This window comes from Barbatula barbatula (genome assembly GCF_947034865.1).
Source record: "Barbatula barbatula genome assembly, chromosome: 17".
Lineage (NCBI taxonomy): Eukaryota > Metazoa > Chordata > Actinopteri > Cypriniformes > Nemacheilidae > Barbatula > Barbatula barbatula.
The window spans coordinates 3,071,710-3,088,954 of record NC_136780.1 but is presented as its reverse complement, the minus strand read 5'-3'; the positions used below and the strand labels follow the sequence as shown (position 1 = coordinate 3,088,954).

At 38.5% G+C, this 17,245-nt stretch overlaps 1 protein-coding gene across 1 annotated transcript in view; it reads right to left on the bottom strand.

Moving 5' to 3' along the window:
• The window catches only part of acap3a (ArfGAP with coiled-coil, ankyrin repeat and PH domains 3a), a 45,911-nt gene that overhangs the window by 7,735 nt on the left and 20,931 nt on the right, over positions 1-17,245 (bottom strand). Inside the window, exons 3-15 of the mRNA XM_079477982.1 lie at positions 14,821-14,940; positions 13,938-13,991; positions 10,868-10,926; positions 9,641-9,824; positions 8,911-8,955; positions 7,780-7,875; positions 7,292-7,366; positions 6,832-6,843; positions 2,039-2,151; positions 1,881-1,932; positions 786-886; positions 583-694; positions 225-433 (exon numbers count right to left, since the gene is read on the bottom strand). Of these exons, the coding sequence (XP_079334108.1) occupies positions 225-433; positions 583-694; positions 786-886; positions 1,881-1,932; positions 2,039-2,151; positions 6,832-6,843; positions 7,292-7,366; positions 7,780-7,875; positions 8,911-8,955; positions 9,641-9,824; positions 10,868-10,926; positions 13,938-13,991; positions 14,821-14,940 (1,232 nt within the window). The remainder of the gene's footprint in view (positions 1-224; positions 434-582; positions 695-785; positions 887-1,880; positions 1,933-2,038; positions 2,152-6,831; positions 6,844-7,291; positions 7,367-7,779; positions 7,876-8,910; positions 8,956-9,640; positions 9,825-10,867; positions 10,927-13,937; positions 13,992-14,820; positions 14,941-17,245) is intronic.

Sequence of the window (17,245 nt, the reverse complement as noted above, 5' to 3'; positions counted from 1 at the left end):
AAAAAGATCAAATTCTCCATTCAAGCGTTTGACCTTACATACTACAACAATTACTTGTTTATTTATACGAAAACTTAAAATTTGTATTAATTTTATTAATGACTTTTTAATGAATGTGAAGAATCTTTTTTCAAAACCATGTTATGTACATTTGATCCCGGTGAGCAGGTTTTACATTTGATACAAAATGAAGGAATTCCACAACGGCTCCCATCAAGTCTTACCTGTGAATCCCAGAGCACTCGATGCAGAGCAGGACGCCCAGATTGATGCTGGCCCAGCGGGGGTCGGCCTGACCGCAGTCACAGCACTGTTGGTTTCCAGGCAGACAGAGGATACGCTGCAGAATGCTCTCGCCCCGCCCACTGCGCTCTCTCGCCTCATTCGCTGAATCTATACTGCTGATGGAGGGAGAAGCGGTCCGGTCCAGACGCTACAGAAACACACAATCAAACATTCTCGACTGACTTCCTGACGACGAGGGTATAAATTGGCAAAGTGTATAAAATGATTTTGCTACTATTTTATGTCCAACTAAGTATTGCGCACTTGTTAGGTTATGGACATTTAGCACGTACATACCTCAATATAAAAATTGTCCGGACTCTCTCTGTAGGCCGAGGCGATGCTGGCCTGGACCGCCTGGATCCAGGCCTGTCGAAGTTTCTCCGACTCGGCCTGTAGCATACAGCTCCTACGACACAAACAATGACGATTTTTAAAGACCAAAATCAAGTAGGGTGCATTGATACACTCAACGTTGACTTTCATTGGTTTGGACTCACTTGGTGGGCGACACCACTTCAAAACAAAACCTCCTCTCGATGTCCTCGCATGGTTTGACGGAACACAGTCTCAGGTCTTCCACGACAACGGTCAGTGAATCCTGCGGAACGGATGTCAATAAGCATAATAAAACACTGACTGAACTGAAAACGTATTTCACCGGCTACAGCACTGTTGTCGCAGTAATTTAAGAAAACGTCCTGACGTTGCTTCGCAAGAACGTCCCGTGAAAAGGGGCCATGATTGTGTTTATATTGATTTGTTGAAGATTGTGCTTGATCTCCTTAAAAAGTCTCTTGGAGAGATGCCGCTGAGCTCAACTAGAGCTACTGCAGACAATAGAGAGGTGAGATGAGAGGTAAAGATTTCTCATTATTGATTCTGAGCTGTTATCTTCTCAAGAGATCTGCTGATCAAATGGCATTGACACAACGCTGTCGCATTCACACTAGATTGACTCTTGGCTTTAATGGTGCTGGATCCTTAAAGAGACAGTGCACCTTAAAATCGTTTCAAAATAGAAAAGTCACAGAGTACTTTTATTTAGCTTTTTGTTCCAGTTCCCATCCACCTTCATTGTTTGATAAAAGAGCAGCTTGGGATGAAGTATTAAAATATCTTTTGTGTTTCAGAGCTATATTTGTAGCAATGGCCAACCACATTGTATGGGTCAAAATGATTGATTTTTCTTTTATGCCATGAATAGGATATTAAGTAAAGATCATGTTCCATGAAGATATGTTGTAAATTTCCAAACGTAAGTAAATCAAAACTTTCTTTTTGTGAGTGGATGCAGCAAAATCACGAGCAAAAATGGGTTCATCTTTTCTCCACAACGTCATCACAGCGGTAAGCCAATAGAAAGCGTTAAAACAAACCTGTTTTTTCATACCAACTAAAAAAAAAGTTATATATCGCCAAATATTGTCATATCCTTACAAAGCATAAATCAAATCTTATTCAGCTTTTAGGTGATGTATAAATCCCAATTTCAACTAAATTCTCTTTTCAGTTAACCATTCATTTAAGGACAGGTTAGCTAACCTAACACGTCATGTGAAAATGTGCTTCATGCTACAGTAATTTGAACTTGCCTTTAGTTTCTTCTGATAAACCAGCTGGCTGTTTTGGATGGAGAACCACCGTCTGAGAAAAGATAGAAATTTATTGGAAGGAGGTCAGAACGGACGCCACTCCAAACACACTTAAACAGTCATATGTAAACATGTAATGATTTTAACCTTCTACCAACCTGTTCCATGTTTTAAAGGCGTTGCTGGCCCTTTTGAACAAGTAGCCCTCCATCACCAGTCCGTTGGGCGCATCAACATTGAACTCCAGCTTGGGGTCGTCATACGCAAAATCCTGAATTACAGAAAAATGACAGTTTTAGAAAAACAACCGCACTACAAATCTGCATTCAGGCAATGTAAACTAAAATAAACACAATGCAACTAAACACAAAACGCTTTCCATTACAAAAATCTGTGCCGTTTCAATATTAAAGGTTGTAGGAGGAACATTTCTTCACTCTCTGTGTATCCACACACACAAACACAAGGAATGACTCATCCAACAAAGTCCCATCAGACCATTCTGACAATGACGCAAGTTGCTGAGCGCGACCAGCAGATAACCGCCAACGTGCTGAACATTTCCACACTTACCGCTCGCAATTACGGCCCTCTTTGCATATTGGCAGCGCATTTAATCCACGTGTACCAAAACTACGACCTACGGAGCCATACGACCGGACAGAACTCTCTGCTGGAGACTGAACTCCTCTGCTCAGATGATTTCAATTGATTATCTTTGAGTGGTGGTGATACACTGTCAGGCGCAGGGACGGCCAGACCAACACTCTATGCATAACATGTGGTAAATGCTACACCACAGACTAATGTGAGACATCTGAAGCAGGGGCGGTGATTTCACAGGAGATGCTTAAAGGAAGAACAGCACAATATGGGAACAATCGGAGTCTGCAAAACTGATAAAAGAACAAACACAAATGAGATCTCCAAAACATCTCAAGAGTTTCTCATAGACTAGTTCAGACTGAAGTCTTCATTTTCCTCCAGAGAAAAATATCCCGGTGATCTCACATTAGAAGTCTGCAATCTAACGTTTCAAGTCAATTCTTTAATTTATTTTATTATTTGATCGTAATTGAGCAATTGTTCATACTTCAATGCATCTTAGATACGACTGAATAACAACTTTTGAGAAATAAAATTGGCTCGCGGACGATGATTCAGTATTCAGGGAGACCATTGCACAACCCAAACAAACGTCTCAGCGGATAGACTTCACGACATTGTTAACATCTTCAAAGTCTTCGGACTTCTTTTCAAGCGAAACCCCTCATGACTACAAGATAAACGTCCTTCAACACGCCTGTCAAATGCTTCAGAGAATCAAATTCTAGTCAAAGAGCTCTTAAGGAAACAATGATTCTGAAAGACTGTGTAACGTCGTATGATGTTTCCTGATCAAATGATTGACAAAGTTGTGCAATATGTAAGACCAAAGGACACCTATTGGTGATAAAATCATTAGATTAAAGTGTACTGTATCTTTGGACACGTATGACAGATACAATATCTCAAACTGTATGGATTTGTTAATATTAAAAAGAAAACGGCATCAACATCGACTTTCACTGTATGGACACAAACCCACCAAAACATTTCCCAACATATCCTGTGTTCCACAGAAGTCATATATAGATTTTTTATGACATGAGGGTGAATAAAGGATGACATCATTTTTACTTTTGGGTGAACTACACTTTTAAGTGAATGACTTCCATTGGAAGCTAGACCAACAGAAAGAAGGTGCCTGGGACCATATCTAGGGACCAAAATATCACATTAAATTGGTGTTGGGCTCTATTGACTGAGCCCAGTAAGCAACCACCCAGAACACTGTAGCGACTGCATAGCAACGCACTATAAACCACGCTGAACGCCTCAGCAACCCCACAGCAATGCCCTGGCAATGACCCACAACCACAACACAGCAGGAGGAGAGTTTGGCAAAGACTAGCACCACTTTCCTTTACTTCCCAAAATGTAAAAATAAAATCTTTTCATCCTTTTACAAGTCGTGACAATACACCTATTTATAGTCAGTCATTTTTCCCAAATCCCCAGCAGGGTGACTGAGCAAACATTCATTGCCTGCTCCGTTCAGTTGTGTCTCCTTACAGCCAGAGACCAAATGCTTCACTCAACTTTTGAATAGAACTGAAAAGCTCTCTCGGCTCCCATCTCCTGTATCCCATAATCTAACAATCCTAACACTCAAATATAATGTCGTTCCCACAGATTTTAGGCTATAGACACTGAAACACAAGCGTATAACGATTCTAAGAGAAATCAGTTACTTTAGTGTTTTAATATTATGACCTGTTATTCCAACATTAAAATGTTCCTTTATTTTCCTGTAACTCAATTGGTAGAGCATTGCACTAGCAACACAAAGATTATGGATTTGATAAAAAAAAAACACACGCATATACACGTATAAAAAGGTCGCCTTGGATATAATTTATGCATCCGGCAGACACGTAACATAAACTGTAAATCACTTATATGATGAATATTACATTTTTCAATTTACAACTTTGTAAGGCGTCTATATACACAATGCACGACTATGTCAAAACAGACGGACAATTATATTTCTTCATACTGTATTAATAGTCGAAAAGATTACAAATACACCGAATAAACTTAGAAACGGTTTCATCACTGCACCATCACATTCCAGCATCCGTTTCAATTTTTGCAATAAAATCTCATGCATATATAAAGAACATGAATGCACCGACTCACCACGGTCAAGTCCAACCTGCCAAATATCTTCATCCTCAAACGTTTCACAAATTTTAAAATCATTGGATCCACTAGACACGGCTGCGCTAAACTACAGAATGTGAGGACGGATGAAGTGTGCAGTGAACGCGCAGAGAGTGAGTCACACGGCACGGCAGCGCTCGCGGTCCGCAGATCAAACTCATTAACATACAGCTGCCGTCCCACACACAGACCTTCAGCAACAAACACAACAATTCAACATTTCACCATCACCTCCATTAACAACGTTTACAGATTATAAGGTCAAGAGTTTTATATATAGCTTTATATATAATATATAAATATAATTTATATTTTCCCTTTATCTCTTTCCTTGTCACCTGAGAAACTCTGAAAAGTGAAATACCTGCTGGAGAATCTTCTATGCCGTGTCTTACAAACATTGTAAGACTGAAGAAGTCTACAATCGCTATTTTAGGAACTGCCGATGACGCGTTTGCTTATAAAAGCTCTTCCTCTGTCTGAACTACAACGTCTATCAAACTTTAAAGTATTCCACTGAGGAGGGGAAAAAAAGGAATTAAATATTTAACCATTCAAGAACATCGTGTTCATCTTTCGTTAAATAAAATATTCATAAACTACCACCATCATCATCTGCTCTTTACATAACCACAACAATTCATCACATTTCAACACAAACTCGCATGTTAGAGAGACTATTGAGACGCTTCACATATTCACTACAACATGATCTCCATTAAATCAATAAATTCAGACATTTAATGCAACATCATCTCATATGCATCTTATTGTTTAGGATTTTTCCAGACAGAAACAAATGTTTCTTAAAGGGATAGTTCACACAAAAATTCTGTCATCATTTACACACCTCCGTATACATTTCTTCGTTCTGATGAACACAGAGAAAGATATTTGGAAGAATGCTTATAGCCAGGCGCATTTTGCCCCCCATTGACTCCCATAGTAGGAAAAATCCCTTTATCATTTTCTTTGTTCTGTTGAACACAAAACAAGATATTTTGAAGAATGTAGAGATGGCAAAGGTGAGTGGCAAGATCTGTCTGCATCCCTAAAAATCTCTCTCTGTGTTCATCAGGACGAAAAAATGTATACAGATTTGAAACAACTCAAAGGCGAGTAAATGATGACAGAATTTTCATTTTTAGTTGAACTATTCCTTTAACATACACTGTAAACCTCATTTAAATCTAGGAAAAGCTCATAAATAAAATGCACTCAGATCCAGTCCAGCTGTATTTAGTTCTGTTTGACCTTTTTAGTGGTTCCTGTGGAATAATTCATGTATTTTACTGATGTTCAGAGTTTTGTGGCAGGACAGACACTTCATACAGTGCAAGTGGTGTCTTAAAATAGCAAGCAGAGGTTTTGTGGCAGACAAGAGGATATATGCTTAAACAATTACAAAAAACACAACGGGTATCCGCTGTTTTAAAAATACAGAATTAAGACATATGAGGCGGTACAAATCCATTGAGACCTTTGCTCGACCATTTCTACATTAGGGTGTAAGACTCGCTTACAACAAACAATCACTGGAGATCAACCACATCTAAAATAATCCAAAAGACCATGTTATAAAACAGAGAAGAAGAAATAATAATGTCTCTCTTTCCGTCAACCACAACGAGCAGCTTTAAAATCCATAGAGGATGAAACATCTTCTGAATAATTGCGCAGTGGAGGATGATGGGACGCAAGACAGATGTTTGTGGGACAAAAAGTCGCTGTAATTATATCAACGGTTACACAATACAATTTCAGAGCCTAAAAGGGGAATAATGTCAGTTAAAGAATCAACTTTTTTATTATTTTACTCAGTCGTATATATTTCTTTGTTCTGAACCCAGAGAAAGATATTTGGAATAATGCTTGGCCACCATTGACTACCATAGTAGGAAAAATGACAATGGTGGTCAGAAGTGTCCCAGAACGGTTTGCTTTCATGCATTCTTCAAAATATCAGAACAAAGACATTTATAAAGTAATTTTTCCTACAATGGGAGTCGAAGTTGGCAAAGAACTGTTAGGTTACAAGCATTCTTCCAAATATCTTTCTCTGCGTTCATCAGAAAAAATACATTTATGCAGATTTGCAACAACGAGGGTAAATAAATGATGACAGAATTTTCCTTATTGGGTTCCTTTAAAAACCTTTAAAAGACTTTATAAAAGCACTCACCTGTAGAAGAGTCTAAATCAGGATCCAGTCAGTCCCAGCAGACAATGAGCATCAGACGGAGGCAAACAGAACAAATGTGAAGATTAGTCATAATTCTGAAAACAGTCCGTAACTCTAAATGTTGAACTAGGTGCACAGAACTGTCAGAGACAAAGATGGTGTTGAGAATCTTCTGAACTTGAATCTTCAGTTTGCCCAAAATACATCCCCATGAAACATTTCATGACTAAATACCTAGTTCACTGCTAAAAGATTAAAGAACCCCAATGATGGAAACGATAAGGATAACTATAAAATTCTTTAAAACCAAACTCAAACGCCATAAATAACCCATGAGCGGATTTAACAATATGACAGAAGCATTTCTCTCTCTAAGTGTACTAAGCAAAGATAAAGACATGAGTGTTTAAGTCCCATAATGCTCGTATTTATGTCCCATAATGCTCGTATTTATGTTTACCCGCTGCTGAATTGTGGAGTGTTTATGCTCCATCTCACGCTTCTCCATCGCTGAGTCAATCACCAGTCGATCCAGCTGAAGAAAGTGAAAAGCGCAGAAGTTTGTTTATTCACTCTCATGTCACTTCAAACCTGTATGACTTTCCTCTGCAGAACACGAAAGATATTTTGAAGAATGTTGATAACCAAAACCACTTAGACATTTCTCGAAATATCTTCTTTTGGTGTTCCACAAAAGAAAGTCAAAAAGGGTTCAAACATACAGACATTTTGGCCTATTCATAACACACAAAAATGTAAGATTTTAAAAGAGCCATTTAATAATTTATTCCAATAAGTTTGAAATGCATTCTTTTATTAACTGAATGCAACCGAATGTTTATTTTAATTTAGATTAGAATCGGTTCACTTCAAAATGAATCACTGGGTCAAACCGACCACCAGCACACAGCAGGAACATCAATAGCACATGAACAAAACAGCGCTGACCTCAGCAGCCAGTTTCTTCATGTAGGGGTCGATCTCATCCAGGAGGTTATAGCCCTGCTGATAGAGCGAGTACTGCGCGTGCATGAAGGACAACATCTGCACGAGATACGAGAGGTGTTAAACATGCTACAACTGCTTTAGGGGCGATTCACATTTCGCGTCTAAAACCTGGTTGGTTCTTGTCACATGACCTGCGGTGCGCGTACAGCAGTCTGAAAAGTTAAAGGTGTCCTGAACTGTCCATTTTTATTATTTTATACTGTTGTCTGAGGTCTACCTGTGAGGTTTGCGTGGTTTTAACATTCGAAAACATCAAAATCAATAAGTTATAGGCTATTTTCTACTCTGGTTTTGAGGTCGTCTCGACAAACATGGGCGTGCCGCATTGAACACTTGGAAGTAAACGCTCACTGCTATGATTGGATAGCAGTTTGCGTAGTAAACTAAGTTGGAGCCTTTTCCTGAATTTGGTTAGACACGTAAGGTTAGGTTACACATTATCAGGATATATCCAACGATCTCTAACAAAGCAATAGTGGCGCATCGTACAAATAGGTTTTATTCGCATAAGATTGCTGCGCCATTCCTGTCGGATCCAATATTGAATGCACAGCACTTGCTTTTTTATTTGAGTCTCTCCGCAAAATAACGTCTTTAAAAATAAACTTTAACCACGCACTGATTGAATCCAAAGGAAGGTCAGCAGCGATATTTAGCGATCTTTTAAAGCTCTATCTGGTTCCAGTGGGCGTGGCTAGAGAAATTGTTGTTAATATTCTTCTGTGGAGGCGGTGTTCAACCTATCAATGACTTCGATAGGTGCATTCCAGGACCTGGCGTTCGCTGGGCTGGTGTCAATTTGGTAGTCAAGTTGTCATTTCAGAAACAAAGGGTGTTTTCAGTTCTCGCACTTAAAGGACGTTCGCTTGAATACAACTACCCCTTATATAACAAAAGCTCAGGTTAAAATGTATGTCTTAATTCATCGCCCCCTTTAAAATATTTTCATCTCGATGCTGCGCCCGACTTAAAATAACGAATACGTGCGAGCAAAAGAGGCAAAATGTGAATGGCCCCTTAGAGTTGCATGTAGATTTACAAAAAAAGAAGTTACATTTTACTGATACTTACAGCATCTAAGATCTCAAATTTCTTTTTAGCCTGAAGGACGTTGATCTAAAAAGAACAATGACATTTACATATAAGATATAACCCAAACACTGTATGTATATCCTGATAGCACACATAGATCTGGGAGACGTCCATTTGATGTCTGCATCTTCAAGACGTATGTTTTGATTCATTGCTCATCTGTAATACGTGAGACGTTTCACGTAAAATGTTTATAATTTAGTATGTGTGAAAAACTGCCTTTTCTAAGATGTTTGTCAGATGTTTTCCAGATCTCTAGCAGACATCTTACAGACGTACCTTTGCTATCTGGGTAGATAATACAGTATGTGATACGAAATAGCCTACAAACACAATAGAACCTCAAACATAAAGTCACCATAATTTACAATGCATTAAAACTGATCTTGCAGACTGTGTAGTACAGACAATGTTTTATCATCATGTATTCGGACTCATGTCATTCCAAACCTGTATGACTTTCTTTCTACTGCAGAACACAAAATAAAACATTTTGACAGAAAACACAGAGACATTTCTCAAAATATCTTCTTTTGTGTTACAAAAATCTAAGAGTGATATACAGGCTTGGATCAACATGACGGTGAATAAAAGACAGAATTTAAATTTTTGAGTGAACTATCCCTATAAACGAAAGGCCATGAGACGGTAGACCTCAGTTCAGCAAAGATTGAGATGCCGACCAGACATGACAAATATCGTGTGTTACCTGCAGAACATAGTCCAGGGCGAGATGGCGGAAGCATTTGCGGGTGAAGTTTAGGGTGCAGGTGGCCTCCTCCACCTCGTGGGCTTTGTTTCGCGGTGCCTGGGCGTTCTTCACCTGTGCGATCTCAAGATCCTCCCTCACCTTGTCAAACTGCTTCTTGGTGTCCTTAAATTTCCGTACATCTCTGAAAGCGCAGACAGATCTTTGTTAGACGAGCGGTGATGTGTTAACACAAGAAGTCACATTACGTCTCCATCCCTGATACTGCAATCGAGCAGTGTCTGAAGTATTTATAGTATTTGCTATAAATACTTTTTATATATAAATATAAATTGTTTGCTATAAACCGACCTTGTGAATACTTCATTTGACAGTGATTGGTCTTTTACTTTCTGAATCTCAATTGCTATAAACATCATCTTGTGCGAAACACAATATTGGAAAAACTTGTGTGTGTGTTGTTAGGATGTTTTGCAGAAGTAAACATAAAACAGGTCACTTCCACGTTTCTGACCTTTTTGAGAAATATTAGCAAGTCTAATTTCGACATTATAATACATCCGCTTCCCGTCTATAGAGCTGGAGCTTCAAAAAGTCAACACCCATCCCTTCCTGTTCTACCGCTTGGAAGAAAAATTATATGTGGTATTATAACTCCGAATGCATTATTCTTCAAGAAGAAAACCATATTCAGATAGGATGCCTTGAGGGTGAGTAAACATGGGGACATTTTGATGCACAAAACGAGGAGTCGTTGCTCACAAAGCGAGAAAAGAGCAGGTCAACAGTATGTTTTAATGGTCAGTATAACTTGAACTGGAAGAATAAACCTAACTTTTCAAGAATAAACCATAAAGTAAACAGAAAATACAGTATACAGTAAAAGCATTTGCTTACCTACAAATAAACATTTTCTAATATATTTTTAGTTTATTAGTGAATGTGAAATGAACTGCATTACATTTAAAACTATAAAATGATGCACGTTTTTTCTTTACATTTTAAAATGTAGTTCTACTCAATGAAGCATTTAATTAATAATTAATTCAATCTCAGTATTACAAAGCAAACATTTTAATAAATTTCAACTTTTTGGAGATAAAGAAACAGATATTTAAAAAATGATTTGTTGATCTCAAGAAAGTAAGTCATATACGTCTGGGTGGCAAAAGAGGATTTTCATTTTTGGGTGAACAAATCCTAACAATACGGTTCAATAATACTCACTCCTTCACAAAGCTGTGCAACTGCTGCTTCACAGATCTCTGAGCTTGATCGAACAGAATCTGAAAAACACAAACGTGACATCCTCTTTATTCAGTTGCATGCAGTGAAGCTCTTTTAGCACTAGAGTGCGCTCTTGCATGCGTTTAATTAAAGGATGCAACTCCGCAAGACCCCCAAACACACACACCATCCTCCTCACACGCCTGTGCCTCATTGAGATTCAGCCTCGGTCTCTACGTGAGGACGTTTGCACCGATCGAGTGAAACTAGGTCACTCGGGCAGGGAGGGAGCGGATACGAGCACGGGAAGAAAACAAAAGAACCTGATGCAAGATCAGAAGAGATGGAGAACCCGGCCGCTGGTGCTTTGATTCAACATCATCCATCCTTACGGCGGCCATTGGCTTTACGCTAATGATCTTACTGCAATTCTGACCTTAGGAGAGTCGTTTCAGAGGAGTGCTTTGGAGAACTGCTTGAAGCTTCCTGTGAACCAAATATATGAGGAGGAGCTTTTCAAACACTGAAAAGTCAGATGTGTTAGATAAGAAAGAGACATCCAGAGTCTGGCTTCTATTTTGAACCAGAACAGAAATGTGCTGCGTTTTAAATGGGAAAAGAACAAAATACTTCATGACTTTCTTGTTTTTTTACAAAACAAAGTGTTTCGTAAGACACAAAGATGCAATGTCTGCTATGATATATATGTATATATATATATATATATATATATATATATATATATAAATAATGGAAAAATATAAAAGACCATTCCAAATTTTCATCTCTAGGTGTATTGTGGTCATTCCAGTCCATTGTCTGTTAAATAAAACAAAATCAAACCTCAGGAGTGACATCCAACAGTAATGTGAAATACTGATGGATAAAAAAATCCAGGTTTTCACATACAAATAGAATGTTTAACTTTTCCTAAACAAATGTAGAAATAATACTGTTGTATTTCTTAAAAGTGAATAGGAACTTGTTTTGTTTACAGTATTGGAGGTCTTAAAAATTACGGAGCATCTTTTCCGTTGTTTTGACATGTTTCTCCAGTTATCATTTTCAATTTTGGGGGAAATACTGCTAGTAGTTCACGGAATGAAACCAAAATGATCATCTCGCCAAAACACATACACATAAATAGTGAATTAAGAAAAACTGAAAGAAATATTGAAATCGTGCTGTATAAGCAATGAATGCAACAGTTGCATGTTCACACTACATTCTGTTCAACATCAAGAACTAGATGCCGATAACCTGTGCCTTTTCCGAACATCCCTTTTAAAAATCACCTCATTTTCATACTGTCAACATGAACCTCAGCGTACTTCAATAATTCCATCAACAAAATAAAAATCACCTTGTTTTACTGCAATACTCACCACAGAAAATTGATCTAAAATGTCAGTAGGGTCATAAAACTGCACTGATGTGATTCCCCAAGGTGAAGACATTTTGACTCAAGCGGTTAACTTCACACGTTCCCAGAACGGGACATTTTATAGCCTCATAAACCCTGACAGGATCCTAACACTATGGTTTGTAAAGGATGCCGGGTGAAGCCTCTGTGTCCCTTTGTGCTTCATGTCATGGTTTACAGCCTCCTCTTCGGTTAGACAACAAAGACTGTGTTACAAACACAAGAACTGCGGTCACGTTTTCAAGCAGACTTCTGTAATGCAGCTCAGTGGCGAACGCCGTATCCAAATGGCCATTGAATGAAGCAACAGGTTCCGGGAAAGGATGAAGTAACCGTCCACCAGTCTGTCGCAGCGGAGGCCGTCTCTGTTCTTTGGCAGAAAGGGAAAAAAAAAATCGCTTCCCTGTGTGTGGTCTATGAACGGACATATTGTGGTTTTGTACTTCGCCAAATACTGAGCTGGTTTTTCATCTTGGCTCTGTTTGAGATCAAAGACAGATGTACCGGCGTAATAGATTCATACAAAATATGTTTATTAAAGAGGAAACCTCTCTTTTTGGATTTGAAGTAAATAAAGTTCAACATACAATGTTGGGTCTGAAAAACAATGCACGCCGTGACAGCTGCTATAGAAATAAAATTCAATTCCACACTTTAAGAGGACTTTGGCGTATCAATAATTCAATTAAGGCGTTACGGGGCTGTTCATGTGCACTGAAGCGTTTATTCGTCTTTCCGTATCCATTTATATAAGTGGTTCTGAAGCGTTTATATTTCTGCTTGTCTGCACACACTGCTCACGTACTCCATCCCACACACACACACCTGACCTGTGCCATTAACCTCATCTGTGATGTCACTTTCCATGCGAGGGCTCTTGACCTCGTCACAGCCGCCTGTAATGACCCAATGCACACTTTCTAAAAAGAGCACATCAAACGCTCAGCGGGCCAACGGGGAGCCGTTCCGGGATGCAGGGGTCAAATTTAGTATCTCATAGAAAGCTGGAAAATAACACCTATTGAGATAATAATGATCACGTCCCAGCGGCATTTACAAATGAAAAACAAGAAAAACAGTTTGTAGTCTTTTTAAATTTAGCCTTCTTTGGTTCAAACTGGATGACGATTTCAATCGGTATTATTTCCGTGAACACACAATTGAGGTTACAACAGCATTGAAAGTTCTTGACAAAAATAGTTCATGATGATTTATATGCAACATACACACAAAAACAACAACAAAAGAACCAATGCAAGTGAGATGCAGCATCCGTGACTTCCCTTTAAAGCGATAGTTTAGCCAAAATATGAATTCTGACATCATTTATTCACCCTCATGTTCAAAACCTGTATAAGACTCTTTCTTCTGTGGAACAAAAAGAAGATATTTTGAAAAATGTCTTCGTGGTTCTGTGTCCATACAATGGAAGTCAATGGGGTTCAATGCTGTTTGATTACCAACATTTCATTCTGCAGAAGAAAGTCATACAGGTTTGAAATGACATGAGCGTGAATACATGACGGATTTTGTATTTTTGGATGAACTCTCTTTAATATTTCAGAATATCATAACACTGTGATGACGCTTTCAACAGTTTCGAGTCACTCATATGATGAGAAAGAAACAAGAAAAACAGGGACCTACCGTGTGATAGTTGACAATCTCTTGTAAACTCTCGCCACACTTTTCCAGGAATTCCTGTAAACACAATAACATGCCTCGGTTACACACCACAAACCCCAAATTGACACAAACAATAATTTTGACTTCCTACTTAAACAATGTGTGATTTTGGTACAAGACAAATGCACAAACAGCCTCTTTAACATGATCATCATCACAATTCATCCAATGATATGAATAAGATCTTAAGATCACGGAGATGTTATGTCAGCTGGGTACTTCACAAGTGAGCCAAACAGACTCTGAATACCATTTACAGATGGCGGCATTGAGTCTAACCCTACTGGCACAGAGATGGAAAGTCCCGGCCTGCTTCTTTTTTGGCTAAATCCATGTCTAATCGGCTCAAAAAGTGTCTCAGACGCTCAAAACAGCAGCCGGCGAATTGTATTGGTTAGTCTGCCAGCGAAGAGTTCACACCAAGCTAGATCTACAATCTACAGGCACTTTTATTCAAAGCATATAGTTTCGAGTTGTAGATATAATCAAGATGTGTGTTCCACCACAGCCATCAAAACTGTGAACTTTGAACTGAATGAGAAAAAGTGTCGTCTATCGCGTCAAATGAACAGTGTCACTGGTGTAGTCAGAGCAGAGAATGACACATTTTATTAAAAGAATTAGTCAAAATGAGTGTTGAACTCATGACTTATCAGACTAGATCTGTCTGAGTGACTCTTGAATGACTCACTCAACCACAAGTCGTACATTTTATCACAAGATAAACTGAAAATTAACTAAGAACTGTGTTACGATCTACTTAATGCTTGTGAGACTTAATTTACTTGCATTTTACATGCATGAACGCACGCATGCACGTGCACACACACACACACAGTATTACCGATATCATCTCGTCCTTCTTGCACTGCTGAGACAGATCCCGGATTCCGTTGATGAAGAGTTTGTTGGCAGTGACATAAGCTTTGCCAGCTTCAATCATACCACCACACAGCTTTACCAGCTGAGAGAGACAGAGGGAGAGAGAGAGAGACAGAGAGAGACAGAGAGAGACAGAGAGAGACAGAGACAGAGACAGAGAGAGAGACAGAGAGAGAGAGAGAGAGACAGAGAGAGAGAGAGACAGAGAGACAGAGAGACAGAGAGACAGAGAGACAGAGAGAGAGAGAGAGAGAGAGAGAGAGAGAGAGAGACTATTTATGAACATTATTTTATAGAGTATCAGCCGAAAACTTGAATACAATTAATATCTTATTGAATAAAGATCAAAACCTTGCATTTACATCTATGCATTTGGCAGACGCTCTTATCGAAAGCGACTTACATTGCATTATACTACATTTCTATCGGAGTAAACCGAAAAAAAGAAAACTAAAACCAATTAAAGTTGAAAGATATTTGATGAAATTATATTTTGTTTAATGTCTTTCCAAATGACAGAGAATCTGTGCCTACAAGCAATCAGAATTGTCTGCTGACTGTGTTTGTTTAAACCTCTAAAATGATTTGACAAATTTTCTTAGCAAATATCATTTGTAATTTAACAATATCAATTTATTTTATCTATATCAATTAACACAATTTTGCATTGTTGCAAAGCAGCTATGCATACGAGGACACATATAAAAAACATAGAACACATAATTGCAAGATGAAACCCCGCTAAAATGGCGGCTCTATTCGTAGTGCTATAGTCATCACACACTGCGTATCAAATGCTTCATAAGATTATATATTAGTAATACTAGATTGTCTGCAGTTTCCAAGTAGAAAGATGACCGAAGAGGATAAAGATGACTGCATATATATCAGCATTAGAGTTGGGTGTCGTTCGAATTTGAATGATCCTGGTTTCGATTCTCATCGATTCCCAGTTTCGAAGTAAACATTTACACGTACGGTCATTTAGCCTTATTGACCGTTTTGCTAAAATAAATATGTATGAGCCACGTTTCGTCGAGCCTTTATAAACACATGCAACCATGTTTTTTCTGATTTATTACAATTTGTTTTACTATAGTTTAACTACATCATGGTTAAACTGTAGTCACTATACTGAGACTATGGTAGATGTGCGGTTCCTGTGCTTTACTGCAAATACTATAGTTAAACCACGGTTATGGATTTATTTTAGATATCATCAGATCAACACATGCACACTTATTATAAAGACAAGTTTGGAATACATCTTTAAAACGTACGCCGGGTGTGGTCGCATCTGTGTAATAATTCATCTCGCTGATGTGCCAACGGGCAGTAAACAGCAAGGAAAAATGTCTCACATCTCCACGTGTCACAGGCCTCCAGATTTTCACATGTGACTGACTGTGTGTGTGTGTTAGTTTTAATCTGACGGGACTGATGCTCAGATGGCCTCCATGTGTGAGGCCGTACTGTTTGTGTCTAGTTCCTTTTTTGTTTACTTCTGTATTTAATGTTCTTACGGGGTGATTTTTAAGACTGATGTCCAGTCTTTCTGTGAAAGCTTGAAAATGTCAGCTTGGGAAAATCTTATAATTTCCCACACTTTTCTACAAACCTATGAGTCAAACTAACAAACAGAGTCCTTGTTCTACACAGCTGCTGAACAGACACGACAGCCAAACACACACACACAGCGCTCGAACAATTCAACCAGACCGCTACATTTTTTCCGCCACTCTGAACGCTTCGAAAAAAGTAAAAAAACAGCATTCAAACACGTCGCACAATTTGAGATGGTTCAGTTAACTTTGGCACATGCTAAACTATGACAAAATGACCACTAAATGTCTTTCCTTTTATAGCGTTGAGTCAATGTTGAGTCTAATATTGGCATCACTTTGTTTTCTGGTTTACTAAAATGTGTGAAAGCAGAATTAAAACGGCAGGATCACATGAGCCTGGATAACAAAACCGTCCATGATGACATCACAATCAGCTGTTATGTTGTGCCTGATCACATGATCAAACACTGAAATTCCACACAGATGTGATGCATGGAAACTAGAGCTATAAATCGGGATTAACCGCATCCAAAATAAAAGTTTGTGTCGTGTACTGTGCATTTTTATTTTGCAATTATAAACACACACATTTAAGAAAACTATAAAAATGAATAATGTATATATTTATGCAAATATTTTCTACATACAGTATACACACGTATGTGCATGTGCTTATAAACACAAACTTTTATTCTTAATCGCGATTATTTGTTGAACGAAATCAGAAATATCCTTCCACACCTGCCCGTTCTGCTCAATAATGACACACACTGCATTCTGGGAGATCGGAGCCACCGGAAGTCAATCCGGGATGAGATTTCT